Raw genomic sequence first — 27,585 nt, 5'->3', positions numbered from 1 at the left:
CAGTTGCTGATTATCCTAGCTATAATAGCCCTGAAATACCCTTTTTGAACATAATGGTCACTGCTGGTGCCCCCTGAGATTCGTGCGGCTCCCTCCCTGGGCATTTTAAAGAAACAACTAAAAACATTGATGTATAGGCAGGCCTTCCCAACAGAAAACCCTTGACGATCTTTTTTCTTATTCTGTTCTTTTTTTTTATTATTTACGTTTCTGCTGTAAAGTCTTAAAATTACATTGTTGTTTTTACTGTAAGCCGCCTAGAGTGGTCTAATATGATCAGATAGGCGGGATAGAAATAAAATAAATAAATAAATAAATAAATAAATAAATAAATATCACTGTGATTGTCTGGTACTTTTCTTTTTCCAAAAAGGGGGGGGGGGGAGTGGGTTTGCCAAACACCAGATTTAAGAAATGTCTTTGAAAAGATAGTCCTGGTTACAGTATATGAAACACGTTCCTCTATCAGATTACTTGCATGTAAACAAGAGTTTAAAATATCTGATATTGTTCTTAAGAGCTATCAGCCACACAGAAAGCAGAGGCTTCCCCCAAAGAGACTTAATTCATTAATATCACTCTACTGATTCAAGTCACTGTTAGACACCATGTTATCACCTGAGAAATAACAGATTAAAAAGACAAATGATGCAAAAGCAGGGAGAAGCAGAGAGTAAAGAAAGCTAAGGACTGGACAATATTAAAAAGCACTTAGAAAAATTTGGGGAAATAACGGGATTAATTATTAATTGGCAAAATACACAAATAATGATGTTTAATCATAATATGCAGGAACAAGAAATGTTTATGAATAAATATAGTTTTAAAAAGTGTAATCACATTAAATATTTAGGTATAAATATAGTTAAAATAACTCAAAAATTAAAGGAGAAAAAATATAATAAACTGAAAAGTGATATTAAAGATAAACTGCAAGAGTATTCTAAATTGAAATTATCATGGTTTGGGAGAATCGCTATGATTAAATTGAAAATATTACCAAAAATTACATTTTTATTTAGGATGCTCCCAATACAATTAGAAGAAGATTTCAAGTATTGGCAGGGAGTAGTTAATGGATTTTGTAATCAAGGTAAAAATCTAGAATAAATAAAAGATATTGGTATAAGACCCAAAAAAGGGTGGTTTAGGTATGACAAATGTAAAAAACTATTATACAGTGGTGTCCCGCATGACGATGATAATCTGTTCCATAGAAATCACTCTCTTGTGAAAACATTGTCTTGCGAAAACCGTTTCCACATTGGAATGCATTGAAACCCTTTTAATGTGTTCCAATGGGGAAAAATTGTCATTGTTTTGCGAAGATCGCCCATAGGGAAGCCATTTTGTGAAGCGCCGATCAGCTGTTAAAATGGCTGTCCTGCAAAGCATCGGTCCTGAAAACACCCGTTTTGCGAAGCACCGATCAGTGCCAAAATCATCATCTTGCGAGAAACGGTTTGCGAGGCACGGACCCAAACACTGTCCAGCGAAAATCGTCCATTGAAAACACTGTTTTGCGAATTGCTATAGCAATTGCAAAACCTCATCATCATGCATATTCATCGTTTTGCGAGGTCATCATCTAGCGGGGCACCACTGTATAGCAAATCAATTAAGATTTATTGGAGAGAATATATATAATAAAGAAAAATTAATTTGGTGGGATATGGAATCATCAGAAATAAATGGGAATGTTGAAAATACTTGTTTAATGTAGTAAAAAGAAATACAATAAATCAGATATAAAACCCCTGTTTAAGAAATATGTTAAATAAATGAAATAGATATAGAGAAAAGTTATATCCCTCAACTTCACCATTAAAATTAGTGACTGAAATAGAAAGTTTTCCTACAAACATAAAGGGTTTAGTAGGATTGTTTAAGGAAAGCAGTGTTGCAAAACTGAAGGACTGAATGACTAAAATGAGATCGAAGGAATTGATTATGGTTAAACCAAACTAGTAAACTATCATGGTATTCAGCTAGACACTTGGACAAATGTATGGTTGAAAACTAATGGTAAATGTAGAGAATGTACTAAGTACGAACAATTCTATCATCACATGAAGATATGCAGAAAGATGCTTTGATGAAGGGAGAAGTAGAATATATAATATAATTTCAGTACAAGAGGGAAAAGAGTGGGGAACAGAAGGTTTGAAATTAATTTGAGAAAATGACTTAAAGACAGAAATTAAAATAGAAATTAAAATTGCTTTGTTGTCAATATTTGATAACTTAGATCTTGATTCTTACCCAAAGGAATTGATTACTAACTTTATGACAAGTGCTAGAATATTAATAGCTAGGTTTTGGAAAGACAAAAATGATATTAAATTAGAAGATTGGTATGGTGAAATATGTGGCATTGCATTGAACTCAAGATGAAAAGAGGGGAAATAAGTTCTAATTTTTTTATGCTATATGGGGTAGATTTGTTGAATTTGTATTAGTGAAAAGAAAGGGGAAAGCCTCTAAACAACAATCTATATAATTTTGGAAAGGAAATTTGTAATACTGTAAAAATATTGTTCAATAGGGTCCCATGGGTATGGGGTGGATGGTAGAATTTAGTGTATAGCAAGCACTATTATTTGTATTTTTGTATTTTGTTGTTGTTTCTGTTGTGTCTGTTTACAAAAAAAAGAAAGAAAAAAGCTAAGGACACAGTATATGGCATTTGTAACATATCTGTAACATAAACTAATCTTGCATTTAGCAACGCACCTGGTGGCTTTTGACAATGTCAAATTCCATGCAAGCAATTGGAAGGACTGATTGGCAGATGAGAGGCAGATGGTTCTGCCATTCTCCCATGACCAGTAGAGGAAAGCAAGGAGGTGACCTGTCCCTCATCTGCCATTTTGTACAGTAGGATACCCCATCCATGGTACATGGTTTACATACGAGTGAAGTTCGTGCCTTCTATGCTGGCCACAGAGGAGGGAGCTTCTCTGTTCTATGGCCATCTGGAAACTGTGGGCTACCAGCCTCTTACCAAGCTAGAGACTGGTGAAACGTCAGGAAGAACAACCTTCAGAACACGGCCAAAAAGCCCCAAAAGCCCACTACAACCACCAGTAAAAAGAGTTCAGGATAGTAATTTTTACAGGCTTCTTTATTTGCAGTAAATAAAGCTCAGAATTTTTTTTAAAAAGCTTTAAGAATATATTACAGCATGCACCAACCACTAGTTAACAAATGAACTACTGTAGTGGTTTCTGCACTCTGAAAATTATTTAGTCTGCCATAAATATTACATTGGCTTTTAGCCACCCTATGAACAAAACTCTATCTCCCCTTTCTGTCCAATTCCAAGGAAGCTCTCTTGGTTCTAAACCAGAGCCCGATGAGAGTAATGGGATGGATGAGAGCAATCAAACTGAAACTTAATCAAGACAAGATCAAGGCGTTCCTGATCAATTGGAAGGCAGATGAGGGAATAGGGACACAGCCTGTGCTGGATAGGGTTACAGTCCCCCTGGAAACTCAGGTTCACAGCATTGGTGTACTCCTGGATTCATCCTGGTTCTGGCAGTGGCACAGTTAAAACCGGTCACCAGCGGTGCCCATTCCTTGGGATATCTGATCTGACTACAATGACAAATAACTTCATTACCTCCCACTTGGGTTACTATAATGTGTTCTATTTGGGGCTGCTTTTGAAGATCATTCAGAAACTACAGCTGGTTCAAAATGTAGCAGCCACACACTGGGGCCAACTGGGGCCAACAAGGGAGCATATCACGCCTTTGTTACAACAACTGTACTGGCTATCAGTCCATTTCAAGGCCCAATTCAAAGTGCTGGTCATTAGCTATAAAGCCTTATGTACCTTGGGTACAGGCTACCTGAAAGATTACATCTTCCCAGATATGGATGGATGGATGGATGGATGGATGGATGGACGGACGGACGGACGGACGGACGGACGGACGGACGGATGGACGGACGGACGGACGGACGGACGGACGGATTGCTTGCTTGCTTGATTTAACTTATATGCCGCCCACACTACCCAAACGTCTCTGGGCGGCTTACAACAATTTAAATGCAGTAAAAAGATAAAAAGATAAAATGATTAAAATACAGTTAAAATACAGTACTCTAAAAATCGCCATCAGGACCCACAGCTGATACTATTTCAACTAAAAATCTTCTGGAACAGGAAGTTTTTGACCTGGTGCTGAAATGTCACCAATATTGGCACCAGACGACTCTCAGTCGGGACGGCGTTCCATAGTCTGGGGGCAGCTGCTGAAAAGGCCCTTTGTCTACAAGCCATCCTTCTTGCCTCCTTGAGGGATGGCTCTTTCAGGAGGGCCCCCTGGCTAGATATTAACTAGGTTCATATGGAAGGAGTCGGTCCTTCAGGTATCCAGGGCCCAAGCTGTTTAGGGCTTTATACGTCAAAATAAGCACTTTGAATTGGGCCCAGGCAGCGACTGGTGGCCCAATCTGAACAGAATCGGCCTGATGTGTTCCCTAGTGGCCCCACCACTCACCAGCTCGATTCTGAACCAGTTGTAGTTGCCGGACTGTCTTCAAAGGCAGCCCCATGTATAGTGCATTGCAGTAATCTATATGGGATGTTAGCAGTCCATGCGTAACTGTCATGAGACTCTGCTCCTCAAGGTATGACATATGAGCCTTGTCAGGACTTAAAATAATCAGAGGTAGCCTTCCTCTCGGTCCCATTACCAGTGAAGAAAAGGCTGTTGGGGTAACGGGAGAAGGCCTTCTCTATGGCTGCTCCCAGGTTGTGGAATACTCTTGGAAGGTTAGCTTTCCCCCCTCCCTTTTATCTTTTCACCTGAAGAGTCACCTTTTCAGGCAGGTTTTTAAAAATCATGACTGCGTCCATGACTGCCATTTCTTAGTTAATATAGTTTTCATTGTTTTACATGTTTTTAATCATTCAATGTATTTTAATCAGTTTTATAGTTATTGTTTTTAATGTACAACTTACTCTATTTTTAATTCTATTTCTTTTAACTTTGTGAGCCACCTTAAGTCACTTTATCGGGAAAAAAGCAGCCTATAAATAAGACAAACAAATAAAATTAACTAGTTAACACATTAACTAGTAACACACAATGGACTTGTTTTTTGTTGTTTAGTCGTTCAGTCATGTCCGACTCTTCGTGACCCCATGGACCAGAGCACGCCAGGGTCTTTTAGCAATAGTTTAATTACAGTGTTCTATACACAATTATTCCAGGGCCAACATCTGCCGAAAAGTCGCCACCGCTATGAGGGGGGAAATAGGGAAGTAACTTGGTAGCTAGATCAGCATTTCCTGCTATGTTTGTTTCTATGCTCACAGTAGGGTGATCTCTGGCATCTCTAATAAATAGCACAGCAGAGATCACTAGAACAAACAGGAAGTCCTCTGGATACAATGCTGATACAACCTGCACTTGTCAGCAGGATTCTGCCTACAGATTTAAATTATATTCTTCATCGTGGTCTTCTGTGAATGCACACAAAGGGTTAATACCAGCGCCAGCGTTGGGCCTCTCGGAACGTTTTCTAGCTGCAAGAGAAAAGTAACAATGTTTAGGACTACCCCTACTGCGCACGCCCAGCCTAACCGTCCCTCAGTTCCATTTTTCCGCCTAGCGGTTTGGAGCCTCTCGTCTTAGCTGCGTTTATTGCTGCGTTATTGCGATCTATCTGATTTTTGGCTTTGACCTTTGCTTCGCTCACGGACTACCCTAGCGCTTTTTCCCTTCAACTTGACGACCCGGTGTATATTCTGGCTTACTCGGACTGTGTTTGGACTGCTCTGCCTTATCCTTGGACTTGTCGTTTCGGTTTCCTTACTACCCTATGTCCCCTTCAGGGCCGTTCAGCAGGTGTGTGGTGTGCGACCGCAAAATCCCCCATCAAGACGGCCACGATACTTGCCTGTATTGTTTGGGCGAGTCGCACAATCCCAAAGCTTGCCCACACTGCAAAGCCTTCACTAAGGCCGCTCTCAAGGCTCGCCAACAGCGCCTTAAACTTCATCTGTGGGAGTCAACGTTGTCTTCCACGGCGCCCTCTGAGGGGGAAATGGCTTCCACTTCTCGAGCAGCTCCTGTTCACTCAGTCGTCTCCAAAGTTTCCAAAATGTCGAAGAAATCCGCGTCGTCGAAATCGGCCGCTCCTGCTTCACCCGAGCCTCCGGCTCCGAAAGCTAAGCCGTCGAAATCGTCCAAAGCTAAGGCGGCCGCCCAGCTTAAAATGACATCTATTCCACTTTCTCCGAGCTCGGGTTCCATCCCATCGCCAATTCTTGAGGAGTTGTCGAGGCGCTTCGGGGCCTCGGCCGAGGCACCCGCACCTCCTCCTGCTCGACGTACTGAAGTGATACCGCCTTCGGGAAGGTCTTCCCCGACGCCGAGCCAGTTAGTCGCCGTCACTACTGGCCTCGCTTCTGCCCCACATAGCCCTTTTCCTGCGGGCCAGGGGTCGCCTCCCGTGTCGATCTCGTCCGTACACTCGGACTCGAGATCTCCTCGAGAGAAGATACCTCGATCACCTGTGCGCTCGAGGTCTAAATCTCCTCGAGGCAAACGTTCTCGCACGGAGAAGCATGGCTCCCCGAGTCGGTCCCCGTCCTCCGGCCGCTCGAGGTCGAAGTCTCCTCGACAGAAACGATCGAAGAAGAGGCATCGAGCTTCCACTCAGTCCGACTCTAGCGATCGCTCGGACTCGAAATCCTCTAAGCGTAAACGCTCTAAGAAGAAGCACCATTCTCATCGACGTCGTACCAAGCACCGACGTCGGTCCTCTTCTTCCCGTTCGGCGGATTCCGACCGCCCTAAGCGTCGTAAGCACCATCGACGTCGACGCGGCCGTTCGCGGTCTCCTCCTTCGTCGTCGACATCCGCCTCTCGAGACCGGTACCGCAAAAAGATCCGGTACATATATGTCTCTTCTTCTTCGGAGTCGACCCGACCTCGACGCCGACGCCGGGCCATTCGAGCCAAAGACCACCCTCTTCCGGTACCGGTTGCCCCTCCACCGCAACCGGCCCCTCCCACCTCGGCACCGACCGTGGTCTCCGTTCGACCCCCGACAACGCAGGTCGACGTCGAGAAGCCCCCTCCAAGGAAGAAGAGGGACGTCTTCTCCTCTGATCCAGATGAGGTGTCCACGGAGCGGTCTTCTGACTCCGATCAGGAGCCACCCCCACCCTTACCACCGCATGATTTACCTCCGGGTGATCTGGTGCTTTCCGATACTGGCGATACTCACGCTCCTTCTCCATCTGAGGATTTTTCTTCTTACTCTCAGATGATGTCCAGGCTTGCCAAGACGCTTAAATTGGACTTGAATCTCCCTTCCCCTCCGGGAGAGGACTTGTTCTTTGGAGACATAAAACGAGACAGTACCGCTCCCCCCAGTATAGCCTTTGTGCCTGTAGTTATGGAGGCCATCAAGGAATTCTGGGCTCAGCCTGCGGCTACACCTAATGTCCCTCGTCGCACAGAACACTTCTACAAGATTCATGGGGCCGATACTCATTTTCTGCTCAAGCATCCCATTCCAAACTCACTCATTGTTGAAACAAGCTGTTCAAGGCCTTCGGCCAAGGCTCATGTTACTCCAGTCGACAAGGAGGGTAAAAAGCTGGAACTCATCGGCAGGAAAATCTACTCCCTTGTCACCTTGCTACTTCGAGTCATAAATTATCAAACTGTTTTGGGAGCTTATCACAAACAATTGTGGCTCAAACTTTTGCCTGGGTTGAAAATGATACCTGAAGACACCAGGCAAGCTTTTCTCAACTCATATGAGGAAGCTCAGACGGTATCCAAGTATGAACGTCTTTCCATCAGACATGCAGCAGAAATCTCTGCCAGAGTCCTCATGTCTGCCATCTCTATCCGGCGCCATGCTTGGCTCCGTTCTGCGGACATAATGGAGGACGTCAAATCAAAAGTTGAAAGCCTCGCCTTCGACGCTACCGGGCTGTTCAACGAAAAGACCGACTCCCATTTGGAGGACCTTCATAAGGCTAAGAGAACTGCTAAGTCTTATTCTGTTCAGACTCAATCTAGACAGCGACGCCCTCAATGGCGTAAATCTTATGGACAGTATCAATCTTCCCAACAATACCGTCCTTACAAACACCTTCCTCAGCAGCGCTCTGGCCAGTCCTCTTCTTCTGTCCAGGGCTATCAGGGATACCGCCCTCGTCCGCCCCATCGCCGCCAACCTTTTAAGCCACCTGGCAGAAAACAAAAACAGTATCTTTGACTTTCGGCCCCCCGTTTTCACCCACTCACCACCTACCACCCGCCTTCAACCGTTTCTTCACAACTGGTCTGTCATCACAAACGACACTTGGGCTCTAAAAATTATTCAGCACGGTTACCAGCTGGAGTTTATAAGATCTCCTCCGCTAGGTTTCATAACTCATTCTCCCTTCGACTCCTCGCTAGAGGAAGAAATATCATCTCTCTTAGAAAAAGAGGCCATCTCTACAGTACCACCTCACGACGTACAATGCGGGTTTTACTCCCGCTACTTCGCCGTCTCAAAAAGCGGAGGAGGCATAAGACCCATCCTCGATCTAAGACTCCTCAATACTTACCTGCGACCCAGACGGTTTCGGATGCTTACCTTAGAGTCCATCATGCACTTGCTGAAAAAGAGCAACTGGTTCGTCCTTATAGATCTAAAGGACGCATACTTCCACGTCACTATTCACCCCGACCACCGCAGGTTCCTTCGGTTCATCTTTCAGGACACGGTCTACGAATTCCAGGCCCTGCCATTCGGTCTGTCCACAGCTCCCCGGACCTTCACCAAGGTTATGGCTCCGGTGGCGGCTTACCTTCGTCTCAGGGGCATTCACGTTTACCCTTACCTGGACGATTGGCTCGTAGTCTCCACCTCGAGAAGGCAATCCCTGAAAGACACAAGATTCATTCTGTATCTTCTTTCCAATCTCGGTCTCACTGTCAACAATCAGAAATCCCGGCTCATTCCCTCCAAGACAGTTCAATACATAGGGGTCTGCTTGGACGCTGTAAAGGGTCGAGTCTTTCTTCCCCCGGAAAGAATACACAAGATTCGACGAGCCATCAGGAAATTTTTCCCCGGTGCTCGGGTGACAGCCCACCATGCCCAGCACCTCCTCGGCCTGATGTCTTCTACGACGCCGGCGCTAGCGCACGCTCGCCTCAAACTCCGGTCGCTCCAATCTTGGTTTCTCACCCTTTTCGACCCCATGATCGACAGTCAAAGGAAACGCCTTCGTGTCACCCCGGAGCTCACCAGACAACTCCAGTGGTGGATGTACACACCCCATCTCACGGTTGGCCGGCCCTTTCGTCCACTCCGTCTCACCGTTCAAGTTACAACGGACGCCAGTCCGTCCGGCTGGGGGGCGCACTGCGGGCGCCGCACCATTCACGCCCTCTGGACGCCTCAAGAAGCCATGTTCCACATCAATTACCTGGAACTGCTGGCGGTTATCAAGGCCTTCAAGTCCTTCCTCCCTCTCCTCCGCGGCCGCGGAGTTCAGCTAGTGACGGACAACACTACCACAATGCACTATGTCAACAAGCAGGGAGGAACCCGCTCTCATTCACTCCTGTATCTCTCCATCCTCCTTTGGGAATGGTGTTACCGTCATCATATCTACCCGGTGGCCATCCATGTAGCCACGGAGGACAACACACTTGCCGACACTCTGAGCAGGCTTCACTATCAGACTCACGAATGGGAGTTGAACCCTCTGGTCTTCCAGGACCTTTGCAACCAGTGGGGGACCCCAGTGCTGGACGTGTTCGCATCCCCTCACAACGCAAAATGCTCCCGCTATGCCTCCCGGGCAGGTCTCGGTCACCACTCGCTCGGCGACGCATTCATGATTCCATGGAACCAGGGTCTCTTGTACATGTTTCCACCGATCCCGTTAATACAGAGATCCTTGATCAAACTCCGACGCTCGATGACTCCGGCCATCTTCATCGCACCCTTTTGGCCTCGCCAAGTGTGGTTTCCCACTCTAGTCAGCATGGCTGTGGACTCAGTAACCCTTCCAATGTGGCCAGACCTACTGACCCAGGAAGCAGGCAAAGTCCTTCACCCCGACCTCGACACGCTCCATCTGACGGCGTGGAGGATCGTCCAGAAATTCAGGAGGTCTTGACCAATGCCATCAAACCCTCCACGTCTCGCTTGTATGCCTACAAATGGAACAGCTTTCTGAAATTTACCCAGCAGAGGGATCTCACCTCCTCACCTGTGTCTCTTTCCACACTTCTGCAGTATCTCCGTTACCTGTTTGATTTCCACCTGTCTATCTCTACTATCAAGGTGTACCTGGCTGCGGTTGTCTTCTTTCAGCCCAGAGCTTCTCCCTCATCCCGCTTTTTCTCCCATCCTACCGTCAGGATGTTTTTGAGGGGTCTCTCTAACCTCCGACCTCCCGTTCGTCCTCCACTCCCTCAGTGGTCCCTCCATTTGGTTCTGCATGCCCTATCCAGACCCCCATTTGAACCTATGGCTACCTGTGACCTCAAAATGCTCTCTTTAAAAACGCTATTCCTAGTGGCTATCACCTCTGCTCGTCGAGCTAGCGAGTTGGCAGCTCTCCGCCATGACCAACCTTTTCTTCAGTTCTTTAAGGACAAGGTTATGCTTTACCTGGACGTCTCCTTTCTTCCTAAGGTGGTCTCCGACTTCCACGTCAACCAGCCACTTATTCTGCCGACTTTGTTTCCGTCTCCGACGACTGATGTTGAACGCATGCTCCACATGCTCGATGTTCGACGGTCCTTAGCTTTTTACGTATCCAGGACCAAAGACTTTCGCCTGGCCAACAGACTCTTCCTTTGCCACTTTGGCCCTAAGAAGGGTTGCCCGGCCTCGCCGTCCACGCTCTCTCGGTGGCTCGTGTCTACCATCGCCCTTGCCTACGAGCTCAACCACAGAGATCCTCCACAGGGACTTAAAGCCCATTCCACCCGGGCTGTTGCCTCCTCCACTGCCTTACTTCGTGGCGTCGACCTGCCCGACATCTGCCGGTCCGCTACGTGGTCTAATGCCTCTACCTTCATAACCCACTACAGATTGGACGTGAGGGCAAAAGAGGAGACCAAATTCGGGAGGGCAGTGCTAGCATCGGCTCTTCAGTGACAGCCCACCATCCGGTTAGTAAGCGTGCTAATCACCCTTTGTGTGCATTCACAGAAGACCACGATGAAGAAAGAAAGGTTACTTACCTGTAACGATGGTTCTTCAAGTGGTCATTCTGTGAATTCACACAATCCCGCCCGGCCTCCCCTCTGTCTGTCTGTCACTGGCATCTCTCTGACTCGAGGGCCTATGGCGGACAAATGGAACTGAGGGACGGTTAGGCTGGGCGTGCGCAGTAGGGGTAGTCCTAAACATTGTTACTTTTCTCTTGCAGCTAGAAAACGTTCCGAGAGGCCCAACGCTGGCGCTGGTATTAACCCTTTGTGTGAATTCACAGAATGACCACTTGAAGAACCATCGTTACAGGTAAGTAACCTTTCTTTTTATGGGTACATTTGTTTTTCTATGAACTTGCTCTGACCTATGCTGTTGTTCTGTGTTGTCACGTTGCCTCCTACCTATGGTGGCCCTAACAGGGTTTATGAGGTATGTGAGATGTTGAAGGAGTAGTTTACCTCCACACTGAGCAGGAACTTGAATCAAGGAAGTCTAGTCTGACATTTTATCCACCACATCACACTGTCTATCACTGATCTATACTCTTGGAGTACTTTCTCCTAGATATTCATACAATCTTTTAGGATCTGTTAAGAATGATTCTTTCTCTTCAAAACACAAGTTGAAACTGATCAAACCCAACACTCATTTTTTTTCCTGTTTGCTTGACACTTTTTTAGCCATCGTAAGGCTATTATGAGTAAAAACAATTCCTTAGCTTAAAAGAACTGCAGATCTAAAAAAGCCCATTTTTCTTGCCATTCTCTTCCTCAATAAAGAATTTCTTGTAGTTTGACAGAAAATGAGAAATACAGTAGATGAGAAAAAAGCAATAGGGCTAATGCTGTTTGGATAAAATATAAGCTGTTGGGCAATTGGATGCTGAAACATTTATCTAGAAAAAGAGGCCTAGCCATGTTTCCATCTTGATAAGCTATAGACTGGATTTTTTTTTAAAAAAAGGTCTTTGAAGGCTGATCACAAGAGAAAGAAATTGTGGCAAATATTGTGAAGGTTCTTAAAACCAAGATTTTCACAGTAGGCTTGGTGGTAAGATAGCCATGCACACTTAGAAGTGCACAAAACCCGGAGCTCTTAAGTGTACACAATGTCAACAGCATATGTATATTTCTGTAAAATGTGCTGAAAATTGTTTCTGTGTAGATTTTGTATTTCAAATGCAATAAAGAACTCACTGTTGTTTATGTGTGGTCAAGTCACCTCCAACTTCTGGCAACCCTATGAATGAGTGATCTTCAAAATGTCCTGTCCTCAAAGATTTCACTAACAAACCAAAAATTATTTAGCAAAAGTGTGAAGAATAGGATTTTTGAAAACTTTGAATGCTCCAGCATTTCTCCCACCCGTCCTGCTCTTCTCTGAAAAGCTTTAATCTTTGTTAGGTTAGGAGGAGGAGGAGGACATGTCTGGTTCAAGGAACTGATCAATCTCTCCTTCTTGGGATAAGAACTGGCCCCATTTGCTTTAAAAGGGAGACTGGACAAACTTGTGCTGAAGGGGTATACTCTGAAGACCTTATTCATTGATAACACTCTATTCTGGTACAAGTTCCCAAGGAGGGGGCTACTATATAACTCCACTCTTGAGCCAAGCTGCATTTCATGATCCACTTCAAATGGCCCCATTTTGGTACCAAGACTGTTTGTGTCCCCCTGCTCTCCAAGCAACTGCTTTAGCTATGGCTATCATTCACTAGCGGCCTGGGGATACAAAGGTTAAAACTTGCTGCTTGCTTCCAGGTCCACATTCCTTACTCATATTCTGAAGTTCAAATCAAACTTTATTTTAAAGTGCAAACCAGAGTTCTACCTCAATGTGGAATTAAAACATATATGTCCCTGTACCACCAAATAAATGTTGGGCTGCCCAACAGCCAGGAGAGAGTCCAGTCAAGATTTACAGGCAACCTTTCCTATCAGTTGAGTTTACTGCTCCACCGGTCCTGTCGTATTTTGCCCAGGACATTTGAGAGGTTCTGCGGGAGACATTTTTGAACAACTTGTGTCTCTTCCAAATTAAAGACTGCCCATTGGGAACACAACAGTGAGGACCACCTCACTCCCCCCAACACACATCTCTGCACCTGGCACCACACATAATCCCTCCGACTCTCTTGGTGATCCCACTGTCAAGTTACATATGACAGTGGGGAACTTACAGTCACTATCATATACGATCAACATCTTCACCAAAGCAGTTGTTTGCCTCCCACATGGCTGCTTGAAAGATTGCATGGTGACACAAGAATCTTCCCATAACAAACTATTCATGTGAGAAGTTTATTTTTATTGGTAAAATATTAAATAGTATACAGAATTAAAAACTGCACATACACATTTGAGAAATAAGTCTTGGACAAATTTTATGCTTGTTCCTGAGATTCCCTACATTTATTTCCAGTAGCTGTGCACAGTACAAACGTCCATAATATAATCATTTTCACAAAGTATTACAAAGTTTCTGCAGCTTTGTCTTATTTATATACATACTCAAACACACCTTCTCATGCATTTTCAGCACTCATATCTGTATACAGTGCACACATACATGTGTTCAACCATTTGTATGCATGTAAGGAAAGAGAAAAATATGCCCAGTTTCAGTAACTAAGCTGTCCAGCAGTTGTATATAGACTTTGACAGCAACCATGGTGTCCATTACTCTAGAACAGTCCATTTAGATTCAACTTTTCCATCTCTTCTCTCAGAATGTTCCCAGAATGTGTGTATGAGGACACACTGGATCTATGTGACTCATATTTAAACCCATCTCTTCCATACCTGGGGTAGGAAAGCAGCCAGTTGGTCATCATCCCCACTTGTAGGAATGTGGCCATACTTACAACAGGTACCACTCTCTTAGCAATACAGAAAGAGAAAGAATCTGTTGTGACTTAAAAGGAGCTCTCCCAAGCACATTGCAGCACTCTGGCCACTGCCCCGTTTGTCTAAGAAGACAACCAGTTCCGACAGATCCAGCAATTACCACTATTGGCATTACTATACCAAATGGACTCTATAGACCTGGTCCAAAGCCCTTTCAAATCCTGTAGATGTCCCTCCAAATCATCTTATTCACCTTTGGCCGTATTGTTTGAGCCAAGAAACACTTGCTCATATCTGAAAGTCAGCATCCACATTCATAGCTTAAGGAAGAAAGTATTTTCTCATAATAATTACTTAATAGTCTCCACTATGTGATACATGTCAAATTCAACCACTGTATAGGCAAATTTGAAAACCTCTGAATACCATTTACTTCCACTTGTAAATACCCCTAAACTGATGTGTTCATATTTGACCTCCCCCTCCCTCCTAAAAACAGCCCTCTAAATATCTGCCAAGGAAAATAAAATTTGGAATGAGAAATAAATTATATAAATAAATACAATTGCTGTAAATATTTCAGCTGTGGGGCAGGAAGTTACAAAGGAGCACATTAAAATTTAGTCACGGCAACATTTGCAACTGATTAGGGAAGAATTGTGCGACAAGAGGGAAAGTGCAATTTTGTCAGGAGAAGATGATTAGAAAACATGGCGCGCGGAGCATGCAGAGATGAAAGATATAACAAGAATTTGGACATTTCACTTTCTTTTTTTTGTACTCCAGCCTCCAGAAGCCCCAGCTAGCCTATGTTGGCTTGGGAATTTTGGAAGCGGTAGTCCAAAAAGTAACATTTTCAAACTTCAGCTATAACATCCCTTCTGAACTTTTCTGTCACTATGACAGAAAAATACCACAGACACTCATTTAAAAATATGAAAGAAAACGGAGCGCTTATTCTCAGAACACACTTTTTATTCCTGTGGATAAGTATGCAAAAGAGATAGTTATTGCTGTTTTCTTTCTACTACCAGCACCAAAGTTCACAGGTGTCTTCTTAAGACTTATCTAGAATACAAATACTGCACTATGAACCAGACAGTATATGCTTGAAATGCTAGAGAGAAGAATGTTATGTTCTCTTCTATCTATTCATACTGAGTGGCAGCTCCTGCTCTTTGCAACAGACATCCAGAAATCTGCTCCTCAAGGGCAAGGGCCACTGGCAAGGAGGACAGTCAACAGCACCAAGATGCATTTAGTAGAGTTCTCCCTTGCACTGACCCTCGGAGAAGAAACAGCAGGATACAACCGATTAGTTACTTTCTCAATAACTAATGCAGCTGCTGAAAGATAACCACAGGCAATCACAAGCATATCTACTCAGAAGTAAGTCATACTATATTCCCATTTGATGTATCTGAGATTTCATGCTTAACCATCAGCACCCCACTTCTCTGCCTGTGCCAAAACTGAGAGAAGCAGAGGAGTTGGTGGTAAGGAGAAGTGCTGGCGAGGCTCACCGGCTACCTGTTATTTGTGGACCTTCCTTCAGAATCAAACTAATTCAGAACTCCTCATGGAGTGCATTGGATGAAACATGGAGCTAGAATTTACGATTTGTTCCAGTGACCACCAAAATCTGGCAGAAGGCTCTTAAATGTGCTTTGATTCCTTAAATAAAAATGATTCTTAAACTCTTGTTTTCTTTTGGCAAGTGCTTATAAGGTTAAGTTTGCTAATTTTGCACACATGCACAACACCCTCCCAACCATCAATTTAAACCAGCCACTATCAAGAGCTTCCTAACAAATTTTTTACACAGATTTTATTCTGTACCTACATACATATTTTACAGCACAGTGGATTCCACTTATTGGGAAATAGGTATCAAAATACACTAGTTATATAAATAAAACATGATATATAAAATAAGCCCTATCACCATTGACAAGGCAAGGAGAATTCAAAATAAGCTACTCTAACGAAAGAATGCCTGTTCTGCACTTCTTCCAGTGGACAGGTGTCCCACTAACAAATTACTCCGGTGACCATGCTGCTGAGCCTGATCAAAAGCATTTCTATCCAAAGGGCATTTTCAGAGGTCATGTGCAGGCTTAAGATCAAACCCTTTGGAGGAAGTGAGGGACTGAAAATGTTAAGTGCTTTACCCAATTTAAAAAAACACACAAACACAAAAAAGAAAAATACTTGCAATCATAAAAGGAGGAAATATAAACACCTGGCCTTCACAATCAACCCAATAGATTGTAGTGATCAAAGGCACACATATGCACAGAATGCTATCAGGAAATGGCATGTCTGAACCCCTGAACTGGATCTCCCACTACTGAGTTACTGTCACTTTGTAAAAACTTTTAGATAGACTTTATTGTTGCCTACTAGCATTGCAAACATGAAGATTAGAGGAAACACAACTTAGGGATCTTTTTGTGCTCTCTCTCTTTAAATGGTCACACTCCCACTTACCCTGTTTCCCCAAAAAGTAAGACTTAACCTGAAAATAAGCCCTAGTATGATTTTTCAGGATGCTCGTAATATAAGCCCTACCCCCAAAATAAGCGGTAGTTAAGTGAAACCCCGCCCTACACCATTGTGCAGCAACTAGAAGATGACAACAGGAGTGTAAAATAAAACATCCCCTGAAAATAAGCTCTAATGTGTTTTTTGGAGCAAAAATTCATATAAGACCCTGTCTTGTTTTTGGGGAAACACAGTAGTTCTTAACAAAACCATATGCTTGAAGAGGTTTACTAATGGCTCCATAGAACTCTGCAAGAAATAGTGTATCGTTGTATTCCAAAAGGACAACACTAGCCACCACAACCAATTTTTTCCTTGAATTTTGCAGCTGCTAAGACAGCAGTGGGTGTGTCTTGAATCACACTTTACAGAATCACAGCAGTTTGATCCTACTTGAGCTGCCACAAATTCATCGTATGGAATCCTGGGACATCCAACTTGGTGAGGTATTTAGAATTGTCTGCTGAAGTTCACAGGAATCCACTGGAACTCTCTAATAAAGAAATGACAACCCCCAGGATATTTTAGAATGGAGCAGTTGAAGTGGTATCATATTGCTACAACTGGGCCATGTAGATACACTCTTAGTTCAAGTAAGAGAATAGTTAGGTTCAGTGGATTTAGCCAATGCTCCAGAAATGATGTGCACTTTTGGGACATCTCACAAGGTGCCATGGGTTCTCCACACAAATGTGCCAAGGAACCCAGCAGACATGAAAGGAGGAAGATTCCCTGGAGGTAGGCCATTTTAAAACTAATGTGTTAAAAACACTGGTCTTATGCTTTACTTTCTGTCCCTTGTTAGTTTGCTTCTGAACAAAGAATGCTTAACATACTAGAAGACTTTCAGGGAAAGTATTGCACACAAATGGAACAATCAGTCTGACTTTTTTTCCCCTCTTAAATGAAGCAGTATGAATATAGGCTCCAAGCCTGTTGAGAAGTATATTCTAACATTAAGGTCTAAGAATGTACATCAAGAAAAAAAATCTCTGTGGGTAGAAACCCTTACCCAGGAATAGAAGGGCAGCAAAAGTGTATTCTTCCACTGGGGGAAGACGGGGAATGGCATATTTAAATTTTCAGCATCTTTCTAAGCAGATACGCATTCAGTTTCCATTTTTTTCATAAAAATATACATACTTTAAGAAAAAAAAAGTACAACCAAAAAATAAAATCAACACAAAGGAAGGCAATACATATTACAACTCCATAGCTCTGTCACCTCTAAGTACCATAGGTCTGAAAATGTTACAAAGATCATTTACCTTTGTATTTATATTTATATATATATATATATATATAATATGTGTGTAAGTATTTTTTTTATCAGATCAACTGCATTTTCCCATTTTTTAATACAAAACTACATTGAGTACAAAAATATGTAAACAGACTGTACAGCCATGGAACAGACAACCAATTAAAGTGTAAAAGATGGTAGCTTACAGCTACCAAAAAGACCTAAACTAGTCTGTGACTAAAAATAACAGGAGGAACTGGACATGCAGATACTGTAACAAAAGAAGAGAAAAGTCCTACAAGCGAATTGAAAAGGGAACACGGTGACAAAACAAGAGTGCTTGGTAACAAGTAAAATCACTGTTCACAGTTTCATCCTTTCCACAACAAGAACAAAAAAACCCCCCTTTCTTTCAGCCCATCTCATATACTCATATCTACTTACACTACATATTGTTGAGGAAAAACGAGAGACACACAAACATGAAAGGAAGGATCCAGCCCTCGGAACTCATGGGAACATTAAAGCATGCTCCTAAATATTTCCCACTGAACTGAACAGGAGTTAGAAAAAAAACTTCCAGAAATGGGATCGTACCTCCAATGTTTAAATGAAAGATGTATTTTAGAAACAGGCATGTTTGAAATTTGTTTACAAAAAAATTAAAATAAATAATTCAGCTTTCAAACTCCAGTTTTGAAGTCTAGTTTTCAGACCAAAGTCTTCCACCTGAGCAAGTCCATATTTATACACAGACTCCCATCAGTTTCCGCCTCCATCTTCATGTGGTATTGGTGGCAGTCCCACAGGCACTGTGGTAAGAAAGGGCAAGGTCAGAAGCCCTCTGCAGGGGCCTGAAATGGTTGCTAAGTTTTGTGGCAAACTTTTGAGAATTTATATTGAAAAATAACCATGTTTTGGCACCGTAACTGATTTCTAAACTCAGGGCCTATTTCTTTTTGACAACTACATGTTCAGTTTATCAGTTCTGAATTGGTGGATAATTTATTTCCTTTATCTCAAGTATCGTATTGTCCCCAGATGCAGACACCAAAGAAGCTCTATTATCTACCTTAAAAAAAAAATCACACAAAAATGCTCAAAACAAAAAAGCAAACAGACTGACACATAGACGTTCCCTTGTAGCCTAGTGGCTTTGAAGCTCCTATGGAGATAGATACCAACTGCTTTTCTTTTTGGTAGCAAGTCTTTTTAATTTACAGTCATAACAACCGTGTCTGTAACGCAATTATGGTCAATCCCAAATTCTGGGATACGATTTTCAAACTGTATTCTGGCCAGGGAAATTAGAAGCATTTTGAGGATTCTTCCATTGAAGACCATGAACAAAGGACAAGCTTCCCAAAAAGACCCTGTGATCACCACTGCCTGTTTATGCCCTATATTTTATTGGGGAAAAAAATCCATTCTAGATTAAAGTTTCAGTTGAAAAGGGCTGAAACTTGTACATTCCCAGAATGTTCCCCAGCCAGTTCATTTTCAGAATCCCCCCAGCCACTATGGGCAATGGCCATCTGGTGGGAGGATTTGAGAGGGTGTGATCTGAAGAGTAATTCTTCCAAGCGCTAGAATCAATGGGTTCCATGTAAGTGTACAGGGCAGGGAAGGTGAATTCCGGGGGAAAAAAATCTTAGAAGTTGCAAAAAAGCCACTGTTTTATGACATATTTCTAGTCTGCACTGTCAAGATCTAAACAAAAACAGAATGTACTGTATGTGCTACGTTTTTCTTTGTTTTTCTCTCTTTTGTATTGATTGGCTTCAATTTTTGTAGGCATCATACGATCACAATAAACATTTATTATTATTATTATTAAACAAAACAGAATGGAAAAATTTAAAAAATCGTATTTTTATAACTTGAAGCAACTATTTCACATTTCAATTTTCAGACTGCTATGCAATCTGCAGGTTTGGTAATGAACTCAAGGGGCTCTAAAGTACAAAAATCAGGTTCGTATCACTTCAATGTTTTCATCAGGTGAAATGGCTGCTCAAGTGGTTTTTTCTGAAAAGAGCTTTAAAATAATTAATTAAAATTGAACTAACCAATCTGAGTAAAAAAGAGTACTTCCATTTACTTCATTTTTTTACTGTAAGAACAAAAACTAATGCTTGTTATTAATAGGAGTATCACTTATTTTCAAGTAAGAACTACAAACAACTTTACATTTCCCCCCACCTCTTTAAATTAAGAAAATAAGGATTTAGTTAAAAACCAAGAAGGAATCCTGTGGCAAATTAAAGACAAATAATTTCTTATTTGGCATGAACTTTTGTGTACCACATGTGCAATTTTTAAACTTACTGGAAATTAAAATTTTGTTTCTTGAAAACTGCTGAATTTCCAAAATGCTGAGCTGAGACTGAATTCATGGCAAAATCTGATTAACTGTAACCAAATTTCAAATACCTCTGTTAAAATCTCACCATTTAAATTTTTCAAAAATTTGTTTCACAAGAATTGTAATCATACTGAAATAATTCACTTTATACATACTGCCAAGCTTCAACAACTATTCATGCCACCGAAACTCCATGATATTTTCACCAAAACTATTTTAACATGTTTTTAAGGACTGCAGCCTTACTACGCCAATGCGGAATTCAATTATACCATCTTCAACAATTATTCTTGCAATAATACATTATACCAGTGTTTCCCAACTGTGGGTAAGCCAGGTGTTCTTGGACTACAACTCCCAGAAGCCTTCACCACCTGCAGTGCTGTCCGGGGTTTCTGACTGCTGCAGTCCAAGAACATCTGGGTTACCTAAGATTGAGGAACATTGTTTTACACTGTTCTGATTAATATGCTACAGTATTTAATAAGGAGAACAGGATATTATTATAGTTCAAGCCCTCAGTGTAGAAAACCTGTTCTTAAATATGTATAGGAAGAGACTTTTTGTGTGGGGGATAAATGCAAAAAGAATAAAAAGAAAATGCTGGAATCTTAATACAAATGGTAACATATATTACTGCTTCTGTATGAAGCGGCAGATATTTGTTTTTTTGCTTTGGTTTGGAAAGGGGGCATGCCTTCTTAGATGAGAATAATGTAGGCCTGCCATGACACTCAGCAAACATTTGGTTTATATTGAGCCCAGAAACATTGCCCATGCAGTCTGCAAGTTTGGTAGTGAAATCAAGAGGAGCTAAAATATTTGGAGAGATCCCTAGGTTTTTGGACTTTCATTGAACCTGCCACCACTGTGAAGGCTGATATACTTCTTTTACTACAAGAAGGCATAATGAGCTGTAATTTACATAGTTCTAAATCTGTCCCCTATTTAAGCAGGGAGGGGGGGCAGACTTGGACAGATGGAATGTTAGAAATAGCATTCTAGTGGCACCTAGAAGTGTGTGTGTCTGTGTGCATGTGCACGCACATGTGCTCATGCAAGAACACCTACAGTGTGGTGGGAGGTTCCTGTGCCCCACAGTCTCTCCAGAACATTATACTGCTTTTCTAAAAAGCTTTACATGCAAAAAAAGAGGCTTTCACGGAGTACTGACACAGGAAGACCAATAACAGAAATATTGCTTTTTCCCTGGCAACTAGTTTGCTCTTTAAAAACCATTCCCTACAGAAACCTATATTTTCTTTCTAGATAAATTTCCTATTCAAACACAATTTTGCTTCTTTCTCTTACGTTGATTAGCAGAAGAGTCATTTTTTCCACCTCTCACCAAATCCATGCTGATAACCAAACAGTCATAGGAAGAAGAAAAATCCAGGAAACATTTGCCATATAACAGTATCCAGGATCCCAAATTCTGCTTTTCTGAACCCGCAACAGGTGCAGATTTGTACATAGGAAATGAAGACCATGAGCATAATTATGTCGGAGCTTTGCATCCCAAATGTTTGCTCTCAAAATTCTTCCAAAAACTGTTCTAGTGTATTCCATTATGGAATGGAGAGTGTGGCATTTTTTTTTCCACTTCCAGTTTAGGAACGTTTTTAAAAAACTTATAACAATAATGAGTGGGGCCATTTGTAACATGACCAGCAGAAAAGAAAGCACAAAGGAACTAATATAGTGGCATATAATCTTTCTAGAGTTTGTGTCATCTGGAAGTCTGTAAACCACAAGGAAAAAACCTTTCCTTTTTAGAAAGGAGAAGGGTCAGAATCCCTTAGAACCACACCTGTGTTTCAGGTACCCTTTCTCCCCTTAGCTGCCTTACAGACAATGACTCCCTTGCAACCTACAAACTTTTTTTCTTTTTTCAGAACCTAGACCATGAAGGTCAAAAGGTAGCCTGGCAAACATGTATGAGAGCTATTTCAAAGTAAATTGAGAGACACAAGGGGCACAATGCAGTGGCTTTTCCTCTGTGAACCACTTATTCACCGAAGTCTTAATGGTTGTGTTTTGTTTTGGTTTTGAAATCCAAACTAGTCCAAAGAGCAATCTGAGTGTTTTTGGATCTTCTGCAGAGGTAGCTCAGAAAAACAATCGAGTATACATTCAAAACAGTGAACTTGTTTACACAATCACAGTCTGTACCCTCTTAATTCACCTTAACATCTCATTTGAAACATGAACGCAGGATTAACCAGATGTTGAAGTGAGCTGTTAGTTAGGAAAAGCCCATAGATAATTCTTGACTTAATTCGGTTTAATTTTGGAGTTAATTTTCATGTAAACTATAAAGAGGCTAACCAGTCACATCCAATGCGGTGCAAGCAGGCTTCTCTTCAACAGGACTCTCCCCTCCTCCCTCTCCCAAACAGCTCTGAGGGGCTCCTCAACCCTACAAAACAGAGTTGGGGGGTATGTGTGGGATGCAGGAGAAGGAGAGCATTTCTGCAGAACAGCATTTTAATGCTGGGAAGTATGTGCAGAATCATCTTTCTGGTCTTGGTGGAAAACGGGCTGCACGGGTAACCATGTTCCCTGAATAAGAGTTCAAATCAATGTCACTCACTTCCTATCTACTTTTGACGCAGGCTGGTGAACAGAAGAAAGACTGTTCAGTACTTATATTCATAAATCAAGGAACAAATATAATAAGATTATATAGGGTTTAAACTGCTGCTGTTTTAAAACTACCAGGCAAACTCCAGGGTGGTTGCTTACTCTCCTTACCTTGTACTGAGAAGGGCTAAAAGAATATACGTTTCTTCTTTAAATGTATTTTGGAGTCCGAGTAAGGTGTTTGTTCTGGGTAGGATGCTAAATCAATAACTCTAGTACGCTCAAGGTTTAGAAGCAATCTTCAAAGTATTCTATAGCATGCATTTTTTTAATATCTAATCTCTTTGTAGTTCTGCAACATGATGTGCAAAGATCTTAACTCAAGACTGGGAAAGCTAACTAAGGATATAGAAAAATGTGAGGTAGCCACTGATTAAAAAAACGACAACCAAGTAATAAGGAAAAAAAAAAAACTAGTAAAATTAAGAATCCAGACCTTTTGTTCACCTACATTTATACAGTCAACAGAGGGCTTGTTTAGACAGCCACAATTCAAAATCTGTAACCTCTTAATGCACTTTAATCATTCATTCGCTAATACGATCAAGGGATTAACTAGAAGCTAAAGAGAGTTGTCAGTCAAGAAACTAACCTCTGGATAATTCAGGGCTCTTGATTCAGTTCTGCATCTTGAAGTAAATGATCATTGTAAACAATAAGAGGTCATTATCACTGGTAGTTACCTGGGAGGAGAATTCACAACTACCTGTAAATTCCAACTACACAGTAACCCAAAAATGACCCAAAATTGCAAACATGTTGGATGTGGGTGTGCTTGTGCATATGAGACCAAAGTCTGTTTCACACATGACAGTTTTGCTAGATGATTTTGGGAAATATTAACTGCAGTACATGAAACAGACGTTGATCTTGCTAGGTGTACCTCTATTTTGAAGCTGCCACATGCTGTGGTTTCAAAACTGTGTGTCACGCAAATAAGAGATTTGTGAAATTTTGCACATCCCCCCCCCACAGCTTTTCGTAGAAGTGGCAGGTGTGAAGAGGCTGTTATGTTACCTGGAAATGCCTGCATTTGTAAACGGGAACTGTTGATTCATGATAACAACCCTGAACCATCCACAACTGCAACAAAATCAGGTATTCAAGATTATACAAGAAAACTCAAAAGAGTGAACAGTAGAAGACCAACCTCTGGTGCTCGTCTAACTGTAAGCATCATTTTAGATGGCTGCTAAATGGTTAACACTGCAGAAAATAAAGTGAAAACACAGACAGATTTCATCAGTAAAATGCATTGATGATCAAGATATTTGAGATTTTAAAGCAAATTCTAAAGCAGCAGTAGGTGTTACACAAACTTTTTATTTCTGAAATGAACACACTTACTAAGAAGTAAATTCCTGAACTAACTGGAACTTACTTCTAAGTAAATATGCATAGGAGCCAATTCTTATGTATCTAATGAACTAGACTGGAAAAGGGTTTTCTTTGTACACAAGGCCTAATTAAGGCTAACCATGTGCTCATATACATTTAGAAATTTATGTTTACTATGAAGAAGCATACCGACAATTGTCTTTTTTTACTTTCTTTTTTAAAAAGTGCATGTTAGGATAAGTAAAATACGTTTATAGGATTTTAAATGTCCTCTGGGTTGTCATGTCAATATGCAAATCAATCTTCTGTTATATATCATTCGGTATTACAAGTAACCTGTTCTCTTCCAGAAGAACACTTGTGCTCCTAAATCTACAGAATATCAATTAGCTTCATATGAAATTTTCCCCACCCATCCCCCATAATAACGGACAACTCTAAAATTTAGTATTCTATCCAGATCCTAGAGCTCCAAATGTATCTACACATCTGAAAGGGCTTTTCTCTGAAATTTATCTATCCAAAATTCTTTGTCTACTCAAAGCTGACAACTTGCTAAGAGCACCTAATGGAGTTCAGCCGTACCCATGATTATTACAAAATACATGGAAAAATATTGTGACAGAAGTCGACTGCCTTTCAGTTCCCACTCAAATATGAACACCAATTTTCAGATAGAGAGGGAGAGAAATAGATGATGATGAGGAGGAGGAGAAGAAACAACCAAAAACACATAGCCCCCCTCACTGAGAACAAAACAGAACAACTCTCTGGTCCCTCCCTTTCCTTCTTTTTCAACACACTACTGGTGCCAAGTGAGACTAGATACACAAAATAAGATTAACAACAAAAATAACAACTTTTTTTAAAAAATAGGAACAAGAACAACAGCAATGACAAAGAATGTGTCAACGTCTGAGGAAAAGTGGGATTGTAAGTGCAGTTATTTCTTCATGTGCAGTGTTTGTTTTTCTACTTCAGAGTCCCCTTTGGAAAAGAAGGCCTAGTGGAACGTATGCTCCCCTCGAACAATATGTGAGGAGAACTCATAGCGGTCCTGACTCCGGTAGCCACAAATGTTGCATTCTAGAGGGTCCCGGTAGCCATGACACCCCATGTGGATGGTGTACATGACATGGTCTAGGAAAAGAACTCGACAGTGCTCACATTTAAAGGCCCTTATCTGCTCTCCTTCTCCATTGAAGACCTTGTAGATATCCTTTAAAGAGCCCTTAGATGATTTACTGACATCCAAAGCCTTGGAGTCATCCTTCATGTAAGCTGGGCTTTGCTTTCTTTTGGGATTTAAGGCAGGGTTTCCTTGGAAGGACTGGTGGTCTTCATGGCTGCTCTCTGAGTCAGAGGAATCCAGGCAGCTATTGCTTGGAGAAGCCTCTCTTTCCTGGGGTTGACTCTTTGGTCTGATGAGAGAGATAGGTCCGTCCATGTTATTTTCAGTGCTGTCAGTAGTCTCTCTGCTCATTGGCCTTTCTATTCTGTTAGAGTTGTACACCTGAGCATAAGCTGAACTTATGACAGGTGCCACATCAGCTATTGTGCTGGGTGCGTGCTGCATCAGTGGGTGAAGTCCCTCTGCCCCAAGGTAAGAGATTGCATTGTTGATCGCTTGGTCCATCATGTGAGTTTGCATCAGCTCTGCATCTCTCTCATAGGGTAAGCCTGTGTCGAAATGAAGGTCTGGGTAACCATACCTCATGAGCTTCTCACCTACATGAAAAAGGAAAGTAATGAGTGAAAAAAAAAACAATTTAACAGGAAAATAAACACAGATTGGATTTAAATACTTATTTTGCAAAATGTGACCTACATAATGTCATTTTTAAAAAATCATCTGCAGCACCACTTGATACATATTATCTAAGAAGGAAAGCCCACTGGCCAAAATCCTATAAGCAAACAGAGAACAAGCAGACCACCCCCCTCTAGAGGGCCACCCTTTGCAAGACCTTTGCCTGTACTGGTTGTGAAAGTGGCTGTGTGACCAGTCACACTGCTGAGAGAGACTGCTTGTGCAACTGCTCGTGTGCATGTTTTTGTTTTTTTCTAATAGGATTCAGGCAATTCTTTAACAGGGCTTATTTCCAGAGAAGTGTCCGTGGGACTATGAAAAAAAATTATTGGACGGGAAGAGTGGAATCTAGAGGTTGGGAACCACTGCTTTAAAGGGCATATGTCTGATATGACACGGGTACACTATTCACATTTGACAAGCTGCACATATCTGCTTCCTATCTGTCATGCATGCTGGAGTACAACGCATAGCGTGAGATGCAGCCCTCAGGCAGAAAAACATCTTGAAATCAAGAAAGAGAGGCATAGCTTGTTCAAGAGCTCTTGAAATATAGCCGCCTCATCTCAGAATAAGCTATCACGCAAAAATAGCATTGCCACTTTGTATGCGGTGACAGAGTTTTTTTTTGCAACCTTTTGGTTCCTTTAGCACTACCAGAGATAACGAGCAAGAAATGTGGAGCTAACACAGCACCCCATTTCCTTTCCATGTAAATGAAGACGGTTAATTCAAAGGAAGACCCCCCAGGATCATAAGTTTCCAAAACAATTCCAAGCCTCTCAGAGCATAACATAGCTAATAATCTACTCTTGGTACTTTTTACAATGGCCTAGACACTTGATTTATTTTAGAGCCTATTACAATTTTACAGGTCTGAATTCTACTGGTGTTTTATGCCACATAACTGTACAAATTACAGTGGTGAAATGCCACTAATTAATGAGGTCTAATCACACTCCTGACCATGTGTCAAGTCATGTAACTAGAACAACCTGGAGTGCAAGTAGCAACTCATCAATTAGTGCCAATATGCTCCAATGATTTCTGTAACTGCAATTATGTTGGAATAAATTTCCCCATAGAACTCTGGCCTGTAGATTATAAATTATTAAAACAGTTACTACATATTGCTTATCATACAAATCACAATGTTCTTGCAGAAAAACATGCAAAACAAAACCATGTTAAATGTAAAGAGAGAGAGAGAGAGAGAGAGTTATGTATTGTTGTGTGCACATGTGCACACATGCATGTATGGGCACCCCCCAACACATATGAATAAATCAAAACACATTAATCAATTGCATTTTGTCTTTGTTGATTTTCTCCTAGCAACAGTAAAATCTATATATTTTCATATTTTACACTGTTCTAATACCCGGAGCAAATCCAAGGAAGAGCCTTATGGCGCCTCAAGGTGAAAGGTGGTATTTATTATACAGCTTTCTTTACTGTAGCCTATTCCTTCAGATGGAAGGATGTATAACAAACACAAATCTTCTAATCCCTGACAAATATGTGCCTCAACACATGAAGAATTTTCTGCTCTTCAAAAAATGTGTTTTTTTTTGGGGGGGGGGAATGTCAG

At 41.7% G+C, this 27,585-nt stretch overlaps 1 protein-coding gene across 6 annotated transcripts in view; it reads right to left on the bottom strand.

Annotated features, from left to right (window-relative positions):
- Window positions 1-13,491: 13,491 nt before the first annotated feature.
- IKZF2 (IKAROS family zinc finger 2) overlaps window positions 13,492-27,585 on the bottom strand; it is a 141,351-nt gene continuing 127,257 nt past the window's right edge. For 4 of the 6 annotated variants that reach the window (XM_020780666.3, XM_020780668.3, XM_020780667.3 and 1 more), the window contains one exon: window positions 13,492-25,912. In XM_020780666.3, coding sequence (XP_020636325.2) covers window positions 25,188-25,912 — 725 coding nt within the window. In that variant the 3' untranslated portion in view covers window positions 13,492-25,187. The remainder of the gene's footprint in view (window positions 25,913-27,585) is intronic. The other 2 variants (XM_078379150.1, XM_078379153.1) reach the window with 1 other exon arrangement.

Source organism: Pogona vitticeps, chromosome 1 (assembly GCF_051106095.1).
Source record: "Pogona vitticeps strain Pit_001003342236 chromosome 1, PviZW2.1, whole genome shotgun sequence".
NCBI classification, from domain to species: Eukaryota; Metazoa; Chordata; class Lepidosauria; order Squamata; family Agamidae; genus Pogona; species Pogona vitticeps.
The sequence above is the reverse complement of the archived record's forward strand: the minus strand, read 5'-3'. Positions and strand labels throughout refer to the sequence as shown.